This window comes from Equus quagga, chromosome 5 (assembly GCF_021613505.1).
Source record: "Equus quagga isolate Etosha38 chromosome 5, UCLA_HA_Equagga_1.0, whole genome shotgun sequence".
In the NCBI taxonomy this organism is placed as follows: domain Eukaryota; kingdom Metazoa; phylum Chordata; class Mammalia; order Perissodactyla; family Equidae; genus Equus; species Equus quagga.
In genome coordinates this window covers 106440510-106462604 of record NC_060271.1, presented here as the reverse complement: position 1 = coordinate 106462604, position 22095 = coordinate 106440510, and the positions used below count along the sequence as shown (strand labels likewise).

Here is a 22095-nt window from a genome sequence, read left to right as displayed (position 1 = left end):
ATAAAGGAAATATACCAGGCATTACTTTCGAAAAGTGAAAAATAGCATATAAAAAATTAAAAAATAAAACAACACAAAATGTTCTGATTTGGCGAGCTATTACTCCATTTAAAGCTACATAACAATAAATTTATGAATTAACGAATCAGGGAAATGACTACCCGTCAAATTTACGAGATGTTTTTCACAAAATAGTGGAGAACATTTTCTACAGCTAGGATTTGTTTCCCCATGTTAAGTGTTTTCCTTTGTTCTAATTAAAACTAGCGCAACCTCATTAAATTAATTTTGAAAACAGAGAAAAAGAAACACATGATCCCACAACCCTAACAAAGTCATACTAACACACTACTGAATTTTGTGCAGGACTTTTTGCTTTCTATTCTTTTTTTTTTAAACATTAGCTAGAATTTCTGATTATAGAGACTTGTTACATAGCATAGTGATTGCCGAGAACATCTCTGCAACCTTATAACAAATGGACTAAACAATTCCATTCCAAAACGTCTTATTTGGATAAGACATTTTCATAGTGAAAACTACTAGCAAATTATCTGCACTACTCTACTGCTAGAGAAGACAGACCATGGATCCATGCAGGCACAGTTTTTAAAACTCTAAAACAAAATGGAAAAGTACAAGAAGACTAGTTGACATTGTCTTTAAAGAATTAGGTTATAAGCATGTAAAATAAAACGAACATTCAGTACCTCCAAATTTGGATTCCTCAAATCTGCTTTCCATCCAAACTGTTTCATAAGTGCAATTCCAATTACTCTTCCTATCTCCTGGAAAAGCAGCAAGTTACAGAAAAGATAAGAATACTAAAAATACAAATTTTAAGTATAAATGTAAGCAAAAACTAACAAAGCCTGCAGGAAAATCAAGTCAGACTATCTGATGGTAATTTAGGGCTGCAATATCAGAATATTACACTAAAGCATTTTCTATTCAAGACAATAAGGTTGCATTTTACCTCTTCCACCCCCCACCACATTCTATGGCATTAACATCTACTCATGTGTAATCTCTATTCCTGTAATTTTGATACATGAAATAACCAGATCATGACCCGGATAAATATGGTCATTCTGGGTTTTAGGATATAGAGGCAAGCTGAAATATTAAGTCTTTTAATTACCATAATCCTGTATGTTTAAAAATTACCAGATCAGTAGCATAAGACTCAAACTTTAGGGTCTGACTCATCTCAAAGTTGGCCAAAGGACCAGACCTATGCCCTTTGTATCACTGAACTTTGTAAGGGTCAACTGACAAGCTGTTTTGAAGTTTCTAGATAGTGGGGACTTTGCATTTGAGTTATCTGCAGTCTGGGTCCTGGTGACAGTCATCTTGCAGGGCCTGGTACAGAGTAAACACTCAGTAAACAGAATTGAAGAGAAATCCAAAAAGCTTAGGACCATGATATTAGGATTTCCAGATGTAAAGGATATCTGTGAGTTTAAGGGAACATTTAGGGAGAAAGAAAAAGGAGGTCACTACATGGAATGGCATCCTATTCCTCTTAAGGATCTGAGGTGAAGTCAGAAAACGCATGTTTAAAGAGATTTAATTATAAGAGATTAGGCCTAGTTATCCGCCTGGGCCTAGTTATCTCTTCTGTGAAAGGTGTTTATCTCATTTTAAATTTAAAGAGTAAATAATTCTGTTAGAAAATTCTGTAGAAAACCCCCACTTTGGAGGTACGCGTACCTGTGCAGTGAAGGTCTTTGCAACAGCCCCACTACAGCGGCAAGAAACTCGGAAAGTCAAGTCGCCCTGGATATGAGCAACCACCGCTTTTGCTACATCCTTCTCAGATTCTTCCTCTTGAACTTCTTCTCTTTCAGTGATACCATTTCCTTGCTCCAGTATTTCTTCTTCCATTTGTTTTTCCAGTTGGCATTCCCTGTTCTCTTGTATCTCTGTTTTTGATTTCTTAGCAATGATGATGTCATTCTCTCCCATGTTTCTTTTCAGTGGGTTAGCATCTCTTTGAGACAGTTTTTCCTTTTTTGCATCAAGTTCAAGAAGATTTTTCCATATTGAAATGGCATTCAACCAACTCTCAGGATCATCACTTATCAGTCTTTGCATTTCATTACACATTCTTCCTAAAAAAATAAAATCTCAGTTTATCCTATATAGAAGCTTTAAAGACAGTCTATTACATTTATCACCTTCCAATTCCATTACTTTATTTCTTTAAAATAAGTTTTGTAAACTCGCTACATGAATGGTGACTTCACTTTCATCCGGAATTCATAGTTTAACATAAGAATATTGTGCAGAACAAAGTTCATTTTTAGATTCCATATTTAACATCAAAATTATTTTAAAATTCCCACAGAATTATCATATACTTTAGCAAGATCATTTGTCCTATGATAATACATATATCTCTTCAATATATGCATAAACCTAGAGTGTGTATCGATCCTTGAAATAATGCTGATCTTGCCTATAAAAATAAAGTTTAAAAAAACAGAATAAATTGCAAAACACAGAGCTCAGAAACAGAGCAACTAAATCTTGGGACCATTTGAGATCGTAACATATTAGCATACATAATAAATGAGTTTCCATAAAGTAACACTTCAGATACACAACCCATTCATAACTTACGGACTGCCAGCATGCTCAATAAAATGTAATCTTTTCTTTCTTTTTTTTTTTGAGGAAGATTAGCCCTGAGCTAACATCTGCTGCCAATCCTCCTCTTTTTTGCTGAGGAAGATTGGCCCTGAGCTAACATCTGTGCCCATCTTCCTCTATTTTATATGTGGGACGCCTGCCACAGCATGACTTGACAAGCAGTGCATAGGTCCACACCTGGGGTCCAAACCTGCAAACCCCAGGCCACCAAAGTGGAACGTGGGAACTTAACCGCTGCGCCACTGGGCTGGCCCTGAATGTAATCTTTCCTTGATGAACAAAGGTCATCACGATGACCCAAGAGTAATAACTGTAGCTCTCTAAGATGAGGGTGTATGGAATACTGGGATGACATTGTATTGACCCCACAGTATAAAACCTTAGGATTTGCTTTAAAACCATTTTTCTGCCCTGTCTTGATTTCTTGCCAGTTGTATCTTTCCTGACACAGCTTATTATAGATTATATGATGACATGATCTCTGGTGCACATTTAGCAATCAAAATGAAGTTTAAGGCAATGTTTAGTCCAGCAGCATCTGACCCTTTTTTGTTGCTTTTATCAAGATCCTTAAACTATGTTAGCAGCATATTTACAAATTTAGGGAGTAGAAAGGAAATCTCTTAAGGTCCCTTTAACTCTGATGCTTTTTATAAAGCATGAATATAAATTTATTCCTAATATTTAAAGTCCCCCAAACAGGAAATTTTATTATGTAGTATTTTTCCAATTATATCATTCATCAGTTAAAATTTACAAGGTGGCAATTTTTACCAATTTATTAAAACAACGCATTGACTTATCACATGCTCCGAAAACTAAACAAATGCAACTGCCCATGCATGTCTCTAGAGAAGGTCTGTGATCATAATGCTCAGGGAAGAAATGTGACTTAGGACACTGAAATCTCAGAAGACAGGCAGCAGATTGCAAAGAGAAGAGACACAATCAGGTTACAATATGCAGGAAAAATACATAATTAATGATCCCATAGGTATGAATGAATCTTAAAAATGTGAAATAGCTACATAACAATTACCAAGCAGAAAACTTCAGAGTACAATATATTATGTGGGTAAAAGCAATAGGTATACACCATACCTTTACTTACAGAAGAAACATCAAATGGAAACTGCTTTTTAATTAGCAAAAATAATCTTTCTGCAGATTTTAACTTTTTCAGCCTATTCAAGTCAGGACAGGTGGTGAAAAAAACTTTTCCTGAAATATATTCAACCTAGAGATAGAAAAAATAGCTATTAATGGAGTCCAGTGTCAGAGAAACAATCACTTCCCTTTTGCCCCCTCAATTAAAACACAGCATCTAGATTAACAGTAATAAAAATGATCATTTCTGAAGTATCTACCAGCTGTGAGACACTGTACTAGGTACTCAGAATACATTTTTTCCCTTCATCCTTATAACAACTCTCTAAGGTAGATTTTATCCTCCCCATTTTACAAATTAGGAAACTGAGGCTTCAGTGGGTTAAATAGTTTGTATGAAGTCACACAGTCAGTGACCAAGAGTATACTCTTCCTATGTTACCTTTTGTAAAGTGTGTGTGTGCGTGCAAATGCACACATATACTACTAGAAAAAGAGAACACAAAATAGTAATTACCAAATTTCACACACTATTTAAAAGTGGACAAAAGAAAGGTATAATGGATAGGACAAATCAGGTGTCTAGCCCCAGGTTAACATACTCAGCAGGTATTTATTAAACACCTTCCTTGTGTTCTACCAGGGGGCATACATATGAATAATAATGTAATAGACATACACTGACATACAAATTAAAATGTAAAATTTATAAGCCAATAACTTGAATTAAACCCAGAAGCAAACCAAAAAGTTAACAGAAGAAATGCATTGATAATCTCTAAGTACAGTAAGTAGGACTGAATATGGAAGCCATCATTAGAAAGGTCTCTATAAGATTCGGGAAGAGGGATTCTAACAAAAGAACAAAGAGCAAGACGCAGAGGTGAGAGTGACCACCTGGCTGAAGTACAGTGTAAGTTAGCATGCCAACATTTGCTGTGTTATGCTGACTGCGCGTCAGATGGACGAATGGTGTAGTTCAGGCCAGCTTGATAAACGGTCATGAAATTTGGAGTACCACAGATGGTAACAGTCAGCCATTACAGACTTTTGATAAAACCTGTGACAGCACTGAATTAGCTGGCAAAAAAATGACTCGGGAAGAGGTAGTGAGTGTAGAATGTGATGCTGGAGGGAGAAGTAGATTACTGAGGTGGAAACAGTGAGACACTTGGCTGTGGGAGCTGGAAAACGGACAGAATCAAGAAATATGCATCAAACAGAAAGAGGCTTTGGAGACAGGATGGACATGTGGTAAGAGTGAGAGAAGAAAGGAGAACTAAGAGCACTGACTCATAGTCTAATGAGGTACGGCAAACGTTGCCCAATACCAATGAATGCTCAACCTTTTCAGGTCAACCCAACCCCGTGCACCTGTTCAGGATGGACATGGATTCAACCCAAGTTCAGGATGGATATGGATTGTCCTAGAATTCTCCTTTCGGCAGTGGTCACGGGCTGACTAACATGTTTCTAAGTCATCTCTTAGAACTGAGGCAACAGGGAATTTGGGGTATCCCATGTGTTTAGGGAGCTTCCATTCCATGGGAACTTGAACTCCAGGTGTTTTGGGTTCCTTTGATCTGGCATGGTCCAATTAAGCTTTGGGGATGGTTATTTCTGGGGTTACCTCTCTAGCCTGATGAAGAAGAACCTCTGCCGAGGAAGTCTTAGGTTGACACCAATTAAAATCTTGACACTTCCGGTTATAAGATGTACAAGTTCTGGGGATCTAATGTACAGCATGGTGATCACAACTAATACTACTATATTACATACTTGAAAGTTGCTAAGACAGTAGATCTTAAAGTGTTCTCAGCACAGAAATGTAATGGCAATTACGTGAAGAATGGGAGTGTTAGTTAATGCCATAGTGGTAATCATTCTGCAATAGATAAACGTATAAATCAATGTGCTGTATACCTTAAACTTACATAATATATGTCAATTACACCTCATTAAAGCTGGAAAAATAAATAAATAAAAATAAAACTCAAATAGCTTAGGTACCAGCAATGCAGCTGACCAAGAGAGACAGAGGAAGTAGGGAATGCAAAGAATGTTTAGGAACCAATATTTAAGGGGATAATGAAGTAACTAAAATAAGAACTTGTGGTTTCTAGAATTTATTTCTTTCTCATTACAAAGGTGACAGTTTCCCACTAAAGTCAAAACTAAATACATACCTCAAATGCTTAGAACTTAAAAACAAAGTTTCAAAAAGTAAATTTTTAAAAATTTAGACTTTATGTCACTTAAAATAAAAATATAGCTGATATTAAAGCCATCACAAAACAAGTTAACAGACATGAAATACTTTGCCAAGATTCCAGGGCAACTGAAATAAATGTTTCACTGAAACTGTATAGTTTTAAGATTCAAGTCCTATAAATAAACTGATGCAAACATCTAGACCACTGATTTTAATTTAAGTAGTCAATGATCTAACATTAATTTATAGTTATTTAACTGTGCAAAGATCTTTTCTTAGTTATTTGAATACCAAAGGAAACATTTTATACAATGAGCTTCCTCTAAAAATATCATCTTCCTTTGGAGGAGGGAGGAGAAGAAAAAAGACTGAAAATCAAGTCGGTTAAGAGGACTTAAAAGGTTAATTTAATTGGGGTGTCAAATCATAAGAATAACATGTGTTGAGGCATTAAAATGCTAAATACACTCTCAAAACAAAAGCAACATTATTTTCTTTATTTAAAAATTAGGGCCAGCCTGGTGGCGCAGCAGTTAAGTGCACATGTTCTGCTTTGGCAGCCCCGGGGTTCGCTGGTTCGGATCCCGGGTGCAGACATGGCACCGCCTGGCAAGCCATGCTGTGGTAGGCATGCCACATATAAAGTAGAGGAAGATGGGCATGGATGTGAGCTCAGGGCCAGTCTTCCTCAGCAAAAAGAGGAGGATTGGCAGCAGTTAGCTCAGGGCTAATCTTCCTCAAAAAATAAACAAACAAACAAATAAATAAATAAAAATTAACATAAGGCCTACATTCCTTTTATAAGTAATAAGCATGTAATCAGAAGTTTACCAAATTGTAAAACAGTCACTATAAAAAAAATCAAATACTCATATATATGGAAGCACTTTTAACAGTTTATTCTTTGTGAAGATAAGGTATTATATCTTACAGCAGTAGGGAGAATGAATTTGGAAGCTTATAATCTCAAAAACAGCTGAAGCTAGTGTCACTGTTTCTCTTTAGTTTATTGCTTATAATAGATCATATTCAATCTCAATAGTTAGGGGAAATGTGGTGTTTTAGAATATTTCATCCCAGTATTTGTTACTTGAAAATTCATTTATATATATAATTTGGGTTTTTTTTTCCATTTGGAACTAAATCATAACTAAATGTCTAAAACCAGCTGGTTTTAGGTCTAACACTTCTGAAGATGAAGTAACAGCCTTTATTAAAATAAAAACAGCTCTGTCATCAGCTAGCATATCTAAGCAATTAGCATTTTAGCTTTTCGTTTAAAATTCAGGGATTCAAGTCTAACACAAAGATTAAAAGTTTAAGTGTAGGCACAAACGTATAGTAATACAGGGAGATACCAAAGTTCTAATTCTACAAATGCCATTTCGTTTCAGAATTAATTTTAAAGTGCTAAGTGAAGAGTTGAGGTGGTGTGCGAGCTTTTTTGGTTCACTTTAGAAGACAGAACTAAAAAACATTTAACTTAATTTTTAAAAAGGCATTCAATCTACAAGGAATGCAGAGAACCTTCAAAAAAAAAATCAGCCGCAATCATCCTATTAAATGAAATTACTATGAAATAACTTGACTATCTGCTTAGCTCTACCCCTTAGCCTCCAGCATCATGACCCCATCAAAAAATTAAAAACTGGTTGGCTTATCAGGACTTGGGTTAATAGTCTTTGCTATGTGAGTTTATAAAGACTGATTAATCAATTCATAGGGCCTTTCTGGCCAGCTGGCATTAGAGACACCTCTACTATATTTAATTTATGTTAAAAATAACTGTTCCTACTATTATTGTTATAATAAATCATACTATTTAACACATTAAACGTTGTTATAAAGTAAAGCTTAATTTTTCCCAATATATTTCATTAAAGTAGTCTAAGTAAAAAACATATAATGTATGTATATAAAATATATCACATATATAAAAAATATATATTTGTATAATAAAATTAAATATTTTACAATACCCAGGAAACGATCAAGAAGTTTGCCCCACAACCAGGAGGAAAAAAAAAAACCAAACCTGTATCTGACCAAGCTCTAGATACAACTTACAAGATTCCAACTTACAGGAAACACAGAGGACAGAGGAACCTGTTAAACGACACCATGGAGGCACAACCGGCAACACCTAGACCAGGGGAAGCCCCAGCAGTGCCGTGCAACAACGTGCTGTGACGACGAAAATCTTCCACAACCTGTGCTCTCCCACACAGTCACCGCCAGCACACGCGGCTTCTGAGAAGTGGAAATGTGACTGATGCGAGGGAGAAAGTGAAGTTTTAATTTTATTTAATTTTAATTAAAACAGCCACTTTGGCTGATGATCCTGTTGGACAGCACAGCTCTAGACTAGGGGTCAGAAAACTAGGCCTGGTGAGCTAAGAATGGTTTTTACATTTTAAAGGGATATAAAAACGAACGATAACACAAAGAACGTGTGACAGAAACCACAAAATGATCCACATGTGTGATCCACAAAGCATGAAATATTTATTATCTGGCCTTTTACAGAAAAAGTTAGCCAACCCTCGCTCTACACCATGGGACAACAATCCAGCTTCTTTAACAAATTGCAAGGGGAAAAAAAGATGGAGGGGAAATGTATAGATTGAAAAAGACTCAAAAAAAGTGAAACTGACTTATAAGAATATCAGCCAATCACAACATGTGGACCTTATACCTGAATCCTGATTCAAACATACAAACTTAAAAACAAAAGTTAAATTTATGAGACAAGTGAAATTTGAACACTGACTAGATATTTGACAATAAGGAATTATTAATTTTTAGATGTGATAATGATACTGTGGTTTATCTTTTTTTTTAAAAAAGAGCCCTTATATGTACTCTCTCTTTTATACTATAATACATGTATCGTGCTATAAAAGAGTTCTTACAGATATTCAGGCAAATATTTACAGATGAAGTGATATCTGGGATTTGCTTCGAAATAACATGGGGTGGGGAGTGGGAGGGCTGCGAAGGGAGCAGAATTCACCATGGCTGATCGTTATTGTGTACATGAGATTCATCATACTGTTCTGTCTACTTTTGCGTATGTTTGAAATTCTCCATGGAAAAACCTAAACAGAATACACAGGACATGTCCTACAGCAAGCTGTGAGTTGGAGGAAGCACCTACATCAGTCACCTGGTGCGGGGGAGAGAGGTTGCAAGTCAAAATATCCACAGCCCTATTGAAAGAAAAGCTTTTGGGGACGGCAACCAGGGATATGCATTTTCAACCAGCTCCCTAGATGATTCTTATGTTCACCAAAATTGGAAAAACAACTCATGAGAGCAGTGATTACTTTGTAAAAGTAAATAATCGCTTCTGAATTAATTTTTGTAAATTCAGATTTTACAATATTAATTTTGTTGAAGTGAACCAAAGGTTCTAAAAAACTCTCTTGTCATCGCAAGAATGATTTTAAGTATTCCTGTGCAACTCATTCTTTGGGGACATTTATTGAGCACCTACTATTTGCCAGACACCATGACACACGTGCTATCGATCTTCATCTCAGGATTGCACTAATCCTTTAAAGTGGGTATTATCATCTCTATTTCATATCCAAGGAAAGTGAGGCTCAGAAATTTGAGTAATTTGTCCAAATTTAAAAATCTGTTATAGGAAGATAGAAGGTTTGAACACATGTCTTTTGACTCTAAAGCCCACACACACTCTTCACCACACTGTTACAGAAATAAGCTACATCCAATGTTCCAGGGCAGTTTTCCCTGGGGATTTAGCGCAGCCGTAAAGCACAGGAGCTTCGAAGGAAGAAAGATTCAGACCCAAGTCCCCGCTCCACCATTTAGCATCAGCTTTCTCTTTCTTTGTAAAATGGAAGTAAAAACGACATACCACATGGGATTCTTTTGAGGATTAAATCATGTCATGTACACAAAGCATCTGATGCACTTCAAGTGCTTAATAAATGTTAGATGCTGTCATCATTATTTCAGGATTGCCTTAACTTTGAGAGTTTATATAAGTGGAACTGGGACGGAATTTGAGTTTATTTGTTCAGATCCCATTTCCAGGCATATCTAGCTTTAAAACATACACAATCAAAATATGGAAATTCCCAAATCTCTTGGCATTTAATTCCTCCCATTGCCAAGAAGTTTTTCCCTATAATTAATCGAAATTTTCTGCTGTGATTAAAATCCCCGCCCCCCCCATCTCATTTCATGTTTAGAGAAGATGGAGAACAAGCAGAGAAGGTCTTTCTTCTTTCTAATAATCCAAAACACTCAGACCGGGTCAAACCTTCTGTTTTTCATACCAAGAACTCTAAGTTAACATTAAAAAAAAATCAGTGCAGTGTGATGTCATGGCCACACAGTGGTCTCGGAACTGGAGCCAGGTGCCGGCCTGCCCAGGTTGATCATGATTATCTACTCATGCCTGATTTCACAGACAGCTTGGGTTCGAATCTCAGCTCTGCTATTTTCTGGTTAGGTGAGTTGAATAATTTATTGGCCTTACCTGTGCTTCATTTTCCTTTTCTGTTAAACGTGGAGTCTACCTTATAGGGCTGTCGTGGAAATTAAGCAAGTGAACGCAGAGTAAGGACCTGAGAACATATGCCTGACACATATTAAACGCTCAATCAATGACTGCAGTTATTATAATGTCGTTTTATTAGATTAGCTATATTCAACACTCTATTAAAATCTGTGGCCCAAACCACAAGAGGCAGGTAGTCTAATAAGACTGATGTCATTCTTTACCCGCTCCATCCTCCTCTTCCCTCACCTCGTCGTTGCAGAAACTCCTTTTGTGGGTTCCAACACTGTAATAGCTGTGGGAGTGGAGTGGTCAGTTTCACTTAGCGAGCTCTCCTTTTCCTAAAACATCATTCACGCTGCCATATACACCCCATCAAGATATTGGTCACTTGTAGTGTTACGGTTTTTCCTCTGCTTTCAGGAAACCAGCTCAGCATGTTCTAGAACCTAAACTTATGTTTAAAACCGTGTTCATTTCATTGAAATTAACAACAAATACCGGCAACTGTTAACTTCCTCCGGAAGTTGGACTACGGGGCCTCCAAGAGTATATTATTTTTCTAGCTACTATTTACTGTGTGTTTAGGTGTACTTACCCACCCCATACCATTTAATCCTCACAACAATCCTATGGAGTAAATACAACCCTTGTCAGGAAACTGACAAGAGTCAAGTAACTGAACCCTAAGATTCCATCTGCAATTAAAGGATGGAGAGAGGATTCCAAGTCCGATAGTTCTAATTATAGGCACTATCAAATACTTTCTTTCAAAGAATCTAGGAACTAACTTGCCTCAACTTCCCTTTTAAAAACACTTCAGCCGTGACACACGTGCGGTAATAGATACGTGGGGAACAACGACCGGCGGTTCTTTCCAGCAGTGCTTTCCACCTGCCGGCAGAACTCCGAGCGGGGGGCGCGGCCGCGCGCTCGGGCTAGGGGCTCTCCCGGTGCCGGGCAGGGGCAGGGGTAGGGGCAGGGGCAGGGGCAGAGGCGGGGGCGCGGCCGGGACGCCCTCCTCCCCGCCCGGGCGCGCGGCGAGGCCGACTCACTTGCGTGGCCGCCAGCCGCGCCCGCACCTCCCGCATCACGAAGGGCTCCAGACCGCGGCCCGCGGTGCAGAAGAAGCGGGCGCCCGCTGCAGGCCCAGAGCCTGCATCTCTCGGTACCGCCGCCATGGCGGCTCGGGCGCGGCCCCGCGGCTCGGGGTCACGTGGCCTCGGGCGCGCGTGGCGCGTTCCCGCGCTCGCGGAGGCGGCGCGCAGGGGCCGGAGGGCGGGCGGGGCCGAAGGCGAGCGCCGGCAGGGAGAACCGAGAGGGTCGGGTACCCTGGGAGGGGCCCTTGTGGGTCTCTGTGGTTAACTGCTGGGAACCTCCTTGATTAGGCGTGTGGAATTACTTAGAATGACAGGTGGAAGGGATATAATTGGAGTATATGATTGTGATATATAAAAGGGGTTTATAATATCATCTAATCCATCTGCCTTATTTTTCAGGTTGAGGAAATTGGTGCCTGGAGAGGCCAAGGGTCAGCGAGTTAGTGACACAGCTGAGGCAGGCGCCTAGACTTCCTAATTAATATCTAGTATAATGAACTTTCTTCTATTCCTCCCCACTACTCTCCTCATGTAAGGGGCCCTGTCTTCTCCAAGAATTGGGGCCAAACTGGGAATCCCCAGGACCAAGAGCAGAAATTCCCACTCTCCAACAAAATGTTTTTATGTTTGTGAAAGAGGTCACAGTTCTTGCACTGCTTAGTTAACCATTAAGATAATGAATGCACCCCATCCAGCTTGGGCCATCTGATTTGATTGTCTCAACCATATTTGAAGGGATTTTTTTTTTTAACTCTGAATTTTAAATTGGCAATGAAAATATTACTTGAGAAAAATAGAATCCGTGTTACAAAATGATCAGCATTCAATTGCTCTGTATATATTGAAACAGATGTATAGAAACAAGGAAATGAATGACTCTCTGGCAGGTGCCTTCCATGAGCTTCACAAGGTGATCCCAAGGTGAATAAGAGGATACCCCTTCCCTTCCTTCCCACCCCCTCCCCAGCTCATGATCTAGAGGGACAGTATCATGAAAACTCTTATGGAGGCAGATAACATGAGCTTTTCAAAGGTTCAGTCCTAAGACTTCTTTCATGTTGGTGAATTCTTTTCTGTTTTTGCCTCCAGACTTATGTTGTCATTCTCTTGGCAGTTGCCGTAGGTCACTCCAACTTCTGTATACCTTGGAGTTTCTGACTCTCAGGTCTGTCTGGGGAGACCCATGAGACCTCCTTAGTACTTCCCGCATTCTGTACCCGAGATGGTAAGCACGCAGACATAATGTGTCCCACTCAGTTCAACAAATACTGGACACCTACTCTCTGCCAGATACCACACTAAGTCTTGAGGATACAAAGATGAGTGAGCAAGGGTCTGGACTTCAAGGGGCTTCGAGGATGGTGATATTGATTTAGTGGAGATGTACCAAGATGCTGTGGCAGCACAAAGAGGTGGCAGGGAGAGCTTCCTGCACAGAATCCTTCCTGAGCCAAGTGTTGAAGGATGTTGTAGGGGAGGAACCCCCTCTACTCACTCTGGGTCCTTCTGGCCAGATAATGAATTAAATTCCTATGAGACAGAATTACAAAAGAAAATTAAACAAAGCTTTGTAACATGTATACATGCGAGAGGCTCAGGCAAACTGAGTACCTTGCCAAAATGGCAGAAGCTCTCAGCTTAAATACCACCCTCAGCTAAAGACAAAGGAGTATGTTGGGGGTGGGGAGAGTCAGTTATGGGAGATTACCAGAAAAGCACAGTAAACAAGAATAAGATTATTATGCAGATGTAAATCCTTGCCGTCTGCCTTGATAAGAGTTTCTAGAGATAAGGTCATCCCTCCTTCTTCCTGGTACCGAGAGGGAGACACCTTTATAGATGGAGATTTCCTTTATAAATGTAAATATCTCTTAACAAAGGGTCACTTCTACTTCTCAGAGTTTCTCTCCTGTCTATGGCCGAGTGGTTAAGTTCACATGCTCTACTTCAGTGGCCCTGGGTTTTGCCAGTTGGAATCCATCCTAGGCGTGGATATAGCACCACTCATCAGGCCATGTTGAGGTGGTATCCCACAGGCCACAGCTAGAAGGACCCACAACTAAAATATACAACTATGTACTGGGGGGGGGTTGGGGGAGAAAAAGAAAAACAAAAACATTAAAAAAAAAGTAAGCAGCCCAAAATAATCCTCATGCCAAAGAGACGTATCTTGGGGTGGCCAATTCCAGTCCCCCACTATGTGAAAGAGTTAAATGACTCATTCGGGGTGAGGCATGGGGGGCGGGTGTAGTAATGGTGCAGCATTTCAGATAGAAGGAGCAGTAGATGCAATTGCGTGTGTGTGTGTGTGTGTGTGTCACAGGAAGGCCACAACAGCAGTTGGATGTTATTAGGGCATAAATTATATGAGTTGAGAAGCCAATAGAGATAAAGGTAGAGAAGTGGGTAGGGCCCAGGTATGGCAGTGCTCCCCAAGGCAGATGGGGAGCCTAGGGCTGGCCAGCAACATGCTCTCCTGGACAGAACCACTGCTGAGCTGGAGCTGCAGTCCTGCAGAGCCAATCTTCCCTTAAATTCGCCCCATTCCCTTCCTCTGTTGTCTTTCTCCCTCCAAGAGCCTTTGGTCAGCAAGGTCAGGGGCTTCTCTTGTTCCAGTTGGGGGGTCAAGTGCATGTGCTCCCCTTTGGGCCGTGCTGCAAGCACAGGACTTCCACCAGTGGGTTTCACACAATGCTTGAGATGAGGTGAAATAGGTGGAGCTCTGCCTTTGGGAGAAAATAATTGGTTTTCTGAGAGGAGAGTTGCCTGCAATTTTCTCCCCACTGCTCAAATACTCTTTTCCCCCGTCATTTCTGCTTCTCTTTAAAAAATGTCTCCTCTGGAAGAGAACCATTGATCCTTAAAGATGGTTAGTATATCCAGCTGAGTTTTGCTGTTTGAATATTGCTTATTCAACGTGTAGGAAGTTAGAAGTCAGCAGGAGCAATTTTGAACAGATACACTTTTAAGTGGGGTGTTTTAGGAATTTAGGGCAAGATCATTTCCTTTAAGACCTCTCCCTATTTTGGTGCGAGTGGGAATTACTTTAGTTCTTAAAAGTGCTTGATGTATATACTTAGATATTAAAATGCAAATACTTTAGATTATGAGATCCTTGAGGATGAAATGACCTCATCCATCTGGGCACCTGCAGAGAGCACACTGGCTTGGGTGTGGTAGGCTTTCAGTAAATGTGTGCTGCATTGAATGTCGTGTAACTAAATGGAAGGCCACTCACTAAAGAATTCCCGTCAGCTAGGAGGGATTACTATAACCCCCATATCAGGAGGGGCCTTTGTGAGTGAGATATGGGGATAAGGGTAGAGTAGTGTGGCCAAAGGAGGACATTAAGGAGATAGGAGGACCCCAAAGATAAACTTCTTCACAACTTTGCCTGCCACCTCCCTGCTTCCTCATCCATCCCTCTGTCCTCCCCACACGCTTTATAAATAATGTTTCTTAACCCAGAATACTCAGAATTACCGGGGGAGTCTTTGCAGTATGTCATGCTTGCCATCCCCCTCTCCCTTGTATTCGGGCACAGTCGAGTGGGGTCAGTGGGAGCCATGGCCCCTTCTCCCCGGAAGATTAGGAACCATTGCTGTATACCAGCTGGTTCGACTGCTGACCTCGCCAAGGTGCCCACTCCTTCCCTCCTCCCAGGCCTTTGCTCATACTGGAACCCTCTTCTCTTCCATTTCTTTTCTTTAAGGCTAAGCTGGAATGCCACATCTTCCGTGATGTTGTCTCCTGCCTTTCTTGCACTCTTTTACTTATGTAATATTTTATACTTTTATCATTTATTTGTTCATAAATATTTATTGAGTCCACGGCAGTGTGTTAGTTAATATGGCAAGGTCCCAGCCTTTGAGAAACTTTGAATTTAATGGAAGTTCATGGTGATGGTGCTGAATTGGTGAGAGTGACATGCAAAGGATGGCAATACAGTGTGACATATGGGAAGGAGAAGAAAGCAACTGGGGCTGGCATATAGTAGGCACTTAATAAATAAGATTATTATTAAACAATTGGAGTCAAGTGGGCGTTTGTGATGCTTTTGTTTCTCATCTTCCTTTGAGCATCTTTGCCAAGTTGGCCATTCTCTGCCTTCTGAGACCCGCCTCCCCAAGGTAGATACACAGTTTGTAAGCACTGTGGAGTATGGTGAACTCTTGCTTACACAACCCAGTACAATAACTTGTAATGGGTAGGATTTTATAAATTTTTTAGAATTCGATAGAATTGTGGCACTGTGGTAAAACCACAGATGCAGACACAGAAGTCTGTCAGACACACACATTCCAACCAAGTCAGTGCAGATTATGAAAGAAAGAATCAACATATTTTTATGGCTGCAACTGCAAAAGCAATTTGGGAAAAAGGTATTTGTCACATACTGATCGTTTAAGCCACTTATATGCACACAGTAATCACCTTGAATGATGCTTCTTTGAATATACAGTCAGAAAGAGAGAAAATTTAGCAGAAAATTATGGCATTGTGTATGTAAATACTGCCTTTAAAACATTATTTATTCATTAGTGTTTATATCGCTGTACTTTTAATGTAGCATCAAAATTCAAAAGATGCAATCTCTATGGTTTTATCTAGACAGACAATTCTTTTATATGTATTATCTGGCTTTAGTTATTCAGTGTATGAAATTATTATTTTGATGTACAAATAGAGTCTAGCATATCCAGTGCTTTTTCGGGAAATGTGCCATATATTTAATGCATATTTCAAAACACTAGGGTATTTGATGTGATTTTATTTGTTTAAATATATTTGAGCCCATAAAACTGTATTTATATCTAATTGACTCTTATAACATCCCAGTTGGAAGAGAGTACGGAAATTATTTCTTCGATATATGTGCTGACTGAACGAATGACTGAATCTACAATTTTCTTCAATTTACTTGAATGAACTATATTGCCTAAATAAAATAAAGCCATTTTCTTCTTGCAGTTATGTTCACCTCACTCAGACTGTTGTTTTAATATTCCTTTTCTCTTGTTGCATTTGTGTGTATATTTACTATGAATTATTTTCCTTTAGAGTTTTGCTATTACCTATCTTTCCATTTCTTAGTCCAAAGAAAGCTCCAGAAATGTCTAAAACTAGCTGGGAGACCTATATTTTGATATTTCCGCCTTTAATTTTACTGTAAGTCTTACTCCTTTCTCGTAGATGGTCATGTGGAAAGTGGTTACAAAATGGAGTCCCAAACGTCAAGTTCACCTAAAATGGAGCCCAGAGGCCATTAGGGAAGTGGGGCTTCTGCATGACTCTGTCCAGGTGGAATGTAACTTTTGAACTGTGTTTCATGGCTATCATCCCGACCTTCTTCCAGGAAATATGTTTCTCCCATAGATAAGAACTTTCTGCCTGAGAGATGGCCTTAGCGACCAATTGCACGTGTAGTCAAGAAGTAACAGTTGTTGCCAGCACCAGTCACCAATCTTGTAAAACAACCTGTGTAACTTTGCCGGAATTTCTCTCTTTTTGCCCTTATAAACCCTTGCCTCTTGTTCTCCTCAGAGCACATTTGAGTTTCTACTTGAATCTGTGTCTCCTGAATTGCAATTCCTAAGACCTCAAATAAATGTTTTCTATTTTCTTACAGTTTATACCTCTTATTCATTGACAGTTACTTATTTTTCCTGTTTTATCAGTGGGAATTGAAATAAATCACCTTAAAACTCAATAGATGTAGTCTGAAAATAAACAAAACCAACCAAGAAACAGATTTTATTTTCTCGGGAACATAGACAGAGTGCCCTGTTTTAATGTGAATGGTATTTGGCAGAACAGAACCTCAAGAGATTATTAGAATGTTGGCTTAACTCATTCAACTTTTCTCCCATTGTTGGCATGAAGAGCTGAGAGTGGACTGTGGAACAAGCAAACTTACTTTATTATGTATTCATCTCTTTCTATTTTTCTTTTTGTTGAAGGGTGATAATTCTTTGCTGCCCATGGATATTTTGTGCTGTTTTGAAAAATAGATTTTAGCACCCTTGAGAAGTTCTTTCTGATATATAGCCACACATAATCAGGCTTGTCTTCCAACAACTTTCTTTTAAAAAGTTTGAAATTTAACAATTAAGGACATACTATTTACATTTAATCCTATAAGTTTTTATAGTGGTATGAATTACTTGGCTAAGCAGAAAAGCAATAATGATAAAAAATAAAAGCCTGCTACCTGCCACATGAGCTTAGGCAATCATTTGGTTATTTCATAAAATACCTTCAGAATAGGACATAATGCCAGAAACTATTTGGTACTATTTGAGATTCTAGATCACAGACAGATGATAATATTTGTATCTTCAATCTTTACATGTTGCTTTATTGCTGTGTCACTCTGATCATCTTAAATGATACAGATCTTCTGAGTCATAAATTTCAAAATGTAAATGTGGCCAGGTTGGGAAAACATGGTTTTAAAAGCTGACCTCAGAATTCATCATAAGTACAAACTAGTATTTGTTTAAGAAAATTCCTTGATGGAGTTCAGTGAATCTCTAAGTCACCGACCAGAGAAATACAGAGATAATTAAACTGTTCTGCATAAGAATTCAACAGGAGGTAGGGAATATCGTGAGGGGGAAGGATCAGATGAGGAAAGGAGACGTGTGGGACAGCAGTGTGGGACACCGAGGCCAGTGGGGATAGGCAGCCAGTGAGAGATTGCCTGTGGTGTGGTAGCTGAAGAACCTCTAAGAAGGATGTCCCATTCTCAACTTAAATTTGCTTCTGGTGCTGCCATGTTAAATCCTCTCCAGTGACCCAAATTTTCAGTAAAACAAATAGACAAAACACAGCTTTTTGCCTCAGGTATGTTAAGATTCAAAGTATCAGGGTACTGTAATATGGAAAAGGGGCAGCACTGTCTACCTGGATTGTGGACGTCTTTGATCTGAATAAATTCAGAGGAAGCAGGAACTCAGAGCAGAGTCGGCAAGGGAAACCTAAGTGTGTGGGTCTCTTACCAGGGAATGCATGGAGGGGGTGCTGGGTCATCACTGACATAGGATGGGGATGCAGGCCAGTTTCAAAAGAAGGTAATCCAGTTGACAGCTGGGTTCAGCTGAATTTATCCCTCATCTGGAACAGTAGATTTTGTATAAACTAAGTGTCTAATATTTAAGTACTTATTTCTTATTGTTGACAGGTGTAGACATTGCAATCTTGGGGCAACCCAGGGTAGGTTAACTAATGGGGATTATAATCAGGGGTTAGTTTCTCTTTCTGCTGTTTCCTTACTAGTGTATAGACATGCGACTGATTTTTGTAAGTTGATTTTGTACCCTGCAACTTTGCTGTAGTTGTTGATTATTCCTAATAGTTTTCTGGTGGATTCTTTAGGGTTTTCTATATATAGAATCATGTCATCCTCAAACAGTGGGAGTTTTACTTCTTCCTTTCCAATTTGGATACCAGCAGTTTTGTGAGTTCCCAAAGAAACCCCTCCAACCATGGATGCAAAGAGGAAGGAAAGAGACAGATAGAGAAATTAGTCTCTCCTAAGAGTTTTCCTCCAATTTTACCTTGACTAATTGCTTGTTATTTATAAAAATCATGTACATACATTATTAATTTTTATGTAAAGCATTTAGAAAGATTTTTAAAAATTACTTTTGAGACAATGGTAGAAGACTAGCTATTGAAAGAAATACAAGATCTCCATAGACTGGAGCTTGAATATTATTGATGTTTAATTATTACCAACTAAATATAAAGGATCTTGTTTGGAGTCCAGTGTGGAAAATTCTTCACTAGCTACCCCTTGGCTTATTTTTTTTAAAGTCTTTTTTAATGTACTTGGGAGGGGGGTGGGGAGGCTAGGGAATAGAGCAAACACTGAAAACCAAGGAGAAGGCTGTTCTTTCGTAAAAATATCCATGAAAAGGGGCATAGCTTCACCGTTAGCCAAACTGCAGCAGTGTCTAGGAAGCCTCGTGTTCTCCTTAGGGCAACTGATAATCTTAAGATTTTGCTCACTAAAAAAAATTATGCAGAACAGACAGAAGTCTCTGGAGGTCAGGACCCTCAAGAGACTTCTTGAAGTCTAGGCTTGAAGTGGTGTACGCTGATTGATGTTTTATGGCTGTGTGGTTTCAGCCAGGTTTAATTTTATGACATAAGAGGGGGAAAAAATGTTTTGTTTGGACTTCTTTGTGTTCTGTTTCCCCCCCATGAGTTATTACGATGGCTTTCTGGTCTGAAATTTTATGTCACCAAATGAAAACTGTTTATTTTACCCAGGCTTCAACATCTGACAGAGGCAAATCGTCCAATCTTACATCCTGGATTAAGTGTAAACAGGAGCGTGATAAGATACAACCTGAGGAACAAATTTAAAAAATAGTAATCATCACTGGAAACAGTTTTTTATAAGCTTTTTCCTGTTTATTCCACTTGATTGCATTAACACTAGTGTTGCCTGCAGAAGTGAGATTTTCGTGATGTGACGTTACTTTTTTTTTTTTTACTGTTCAACAAATATTTCAGTAAATCAATGTCAGAAAGAAATCTGCATCAAATTCTAAGTTGCCTGGTGTTGCTTCTATGATTTTGAAAATCAACACAGCTATGTATTTTGTGCATAGTTAAGCCTAATTCAATAAAAATATTTAGAAACCAAAGAAAATCTTTCTCCTATATACCTGAGGAAAAGGCAGATTAGTCGATAGAGAGTTAATGAACTCATTCTAATTCCTTTGGAGTTGATGGTATAATTTATTTACATGTAAGTTTTAATTCAACCAGTTCAACATTTGACAGGAACAATGATACAACTCAAGCTATTAATTTTTTAGAGTTTATTTGGGGGCTATTTTTAAATAACGGTCTGAATGAAAATGACCATTTGTGATAAATTTTTGAAAGGCTTGAAGAGATAGAGCAAGCAAGCTGCTCTATGAGGATTTACAGGCACAAGAGAAAAAAAGACTTAAAAATAAATGAATTTACAGGATTCCAGTGATCACTTAGGAGAGCCCCACATTTTGCAGAAAGGATCTCAGAGCACATGAAACCCGTGATACACAATGTCAGCCATAAGTCAAATGCTCCTATTTGTATAAATGATAATATTCCCAGTGAGAGATTTCCCATAAGAGATTCATAATCTTGTAAGAAACTTCATCTAAAATGAGGAATGTACTCTAATCTTCCTTCCCAGGCTTCCTTTGTTACAGAGGTTATGGTTATTCTTTGAAGGAACATTCAAATTAAAACTTTTATCTGGAGATATATAAAGTTAAACTTTCCCCCCAAGCATCATTAATTACATATTCCGGGTCCGAGTTCTGCTCTTAAACCAGATCTGTGAGTCATGAGCTTTGCCAGTTGTTCTTGCTCTGCCTTTATTTCTGATGCCTGTTTGATAAGGAACGGATCCCCTAAATTTTGGCGAAGCTTTGTTTCTCTTGAAGTCTGATGACCCTGTCTTCTATCTCTCTTCAGCCCTGATCGGAATGATATATAGCCTTTTGACCTACAGCATCATGGTTAGAGTTAGAGTTAAGAGAAAATATCCCTTGCACTTCTATTCTTAAAACTGATTTCCTTTCAGAGAGGACCTTGGTGCTAACATCTTGCTTTCTACAGTATTGATCATAAAAACATCTCGGCCCTGACCATCATTTATGACAGTCGTTAGTAGGAGATATCCACAGAACTGAATAAAAGATAGCCTTCTAAACTTGGATTTCCTTATGTTTCGAGTCCGTTCTCCCTTTAGTGCATACATTAGGCTCTCTTCCCACCTTCTCCCCACAATGCTTTTGCTTCTAAACTTGGGTGTTCTTAGTGAATGAGAGAATAGTGGATAGCAGCAAGCTGTCCTCTTAAAAGATGGCTGGTTCAGCTGCTACAAGAGGAAAAAGATTTTTAAAAAAACTTGAAGTAATCTCATAGTACATTGTTTCTGGAATCATGGTGGTTTCCTAATTATCAATTGAGTGGTATCCCACTTACCAGTAGGTTGAAAACTTCCTACGTGCTAGGAACTATGCTAAGGCCTTTCATTTATATCATCTCACTGATTATTCCCAATAACTCTATGATTAGGTGGGTACTATCATTAGCTTCATCTTACAGACTAGAAAATCACAGCAGAGTGGTTAAATGACTTCCCCAAAGACACACACTGCTAAGGGGCAGAGCTGAGACTGGAATTCTTACTGTTTGACCTCAATGCCCAGGCTTCTATCTTCTATACTTCACTCCTTCTCTTTCAAGGGATGTGCAGTGGATGCTCCAAGTAACTGTGCAGTAAATGCTTATTAAAAATTTGTTGAGGGGTCGGCCACACGGTGTAGTGGTTAAATTCAGTCTGTTCTGCTTCAGGGAGCCCGTTCGTGGGTTCGGATCCCGGGCGTGGAACTACACCACTTGTCAGCCATGCTGTAGCAGCGACCCAGATATTAAGTGGAGGAGAATTAGCACAGATGTCAGTTCAGGGCTAATCTTCC

At 39.0% G+C, this 22095-nt stretch overlaps 1 protein-coding gene across 2 annotated transcripts in view; it reads right to left on the bottom strand.

The window, feature by feature from the left end:
- THUMPD2 (THUMP domain containing 2) overlaps nucleotides 1-11696 on the bottom strand; it is a 43522-nt gene extending 31826 nt beyond the window's left edge. The window contains exons 1-4 of one of the 2 annotated variants that reach the window (XM_046663323.1): nucleotides 11561-11696; nucleotides 3757-3892; nucleotides 1714-2114; nucleotides 711-788 (exon numbers count right to left, since the gene is read on the bottom strand). In XM_046663323.1, the coding sequence (XP_046519279.1) occupies nucleotides 711-788; nucleotides 1714-2114; nucleotides 3757-3892; nucleotides 11561-11686 (741 nt within the window). In that variant the 5' untranslated portion in view covers nucleotides 11687-11696. Of the gene's footprint in view, nucleotides 1-710; nucleotides 789-1713; nucleotides 2115-3756; nucleotides 3893-11560 lie in introns of those variants that run through there. The other variant, XM_046663324.1, reaches the window with a different exon arrangement.
- Nucleotides 11697-22095: the final 10399 nt, after the last annotated feature.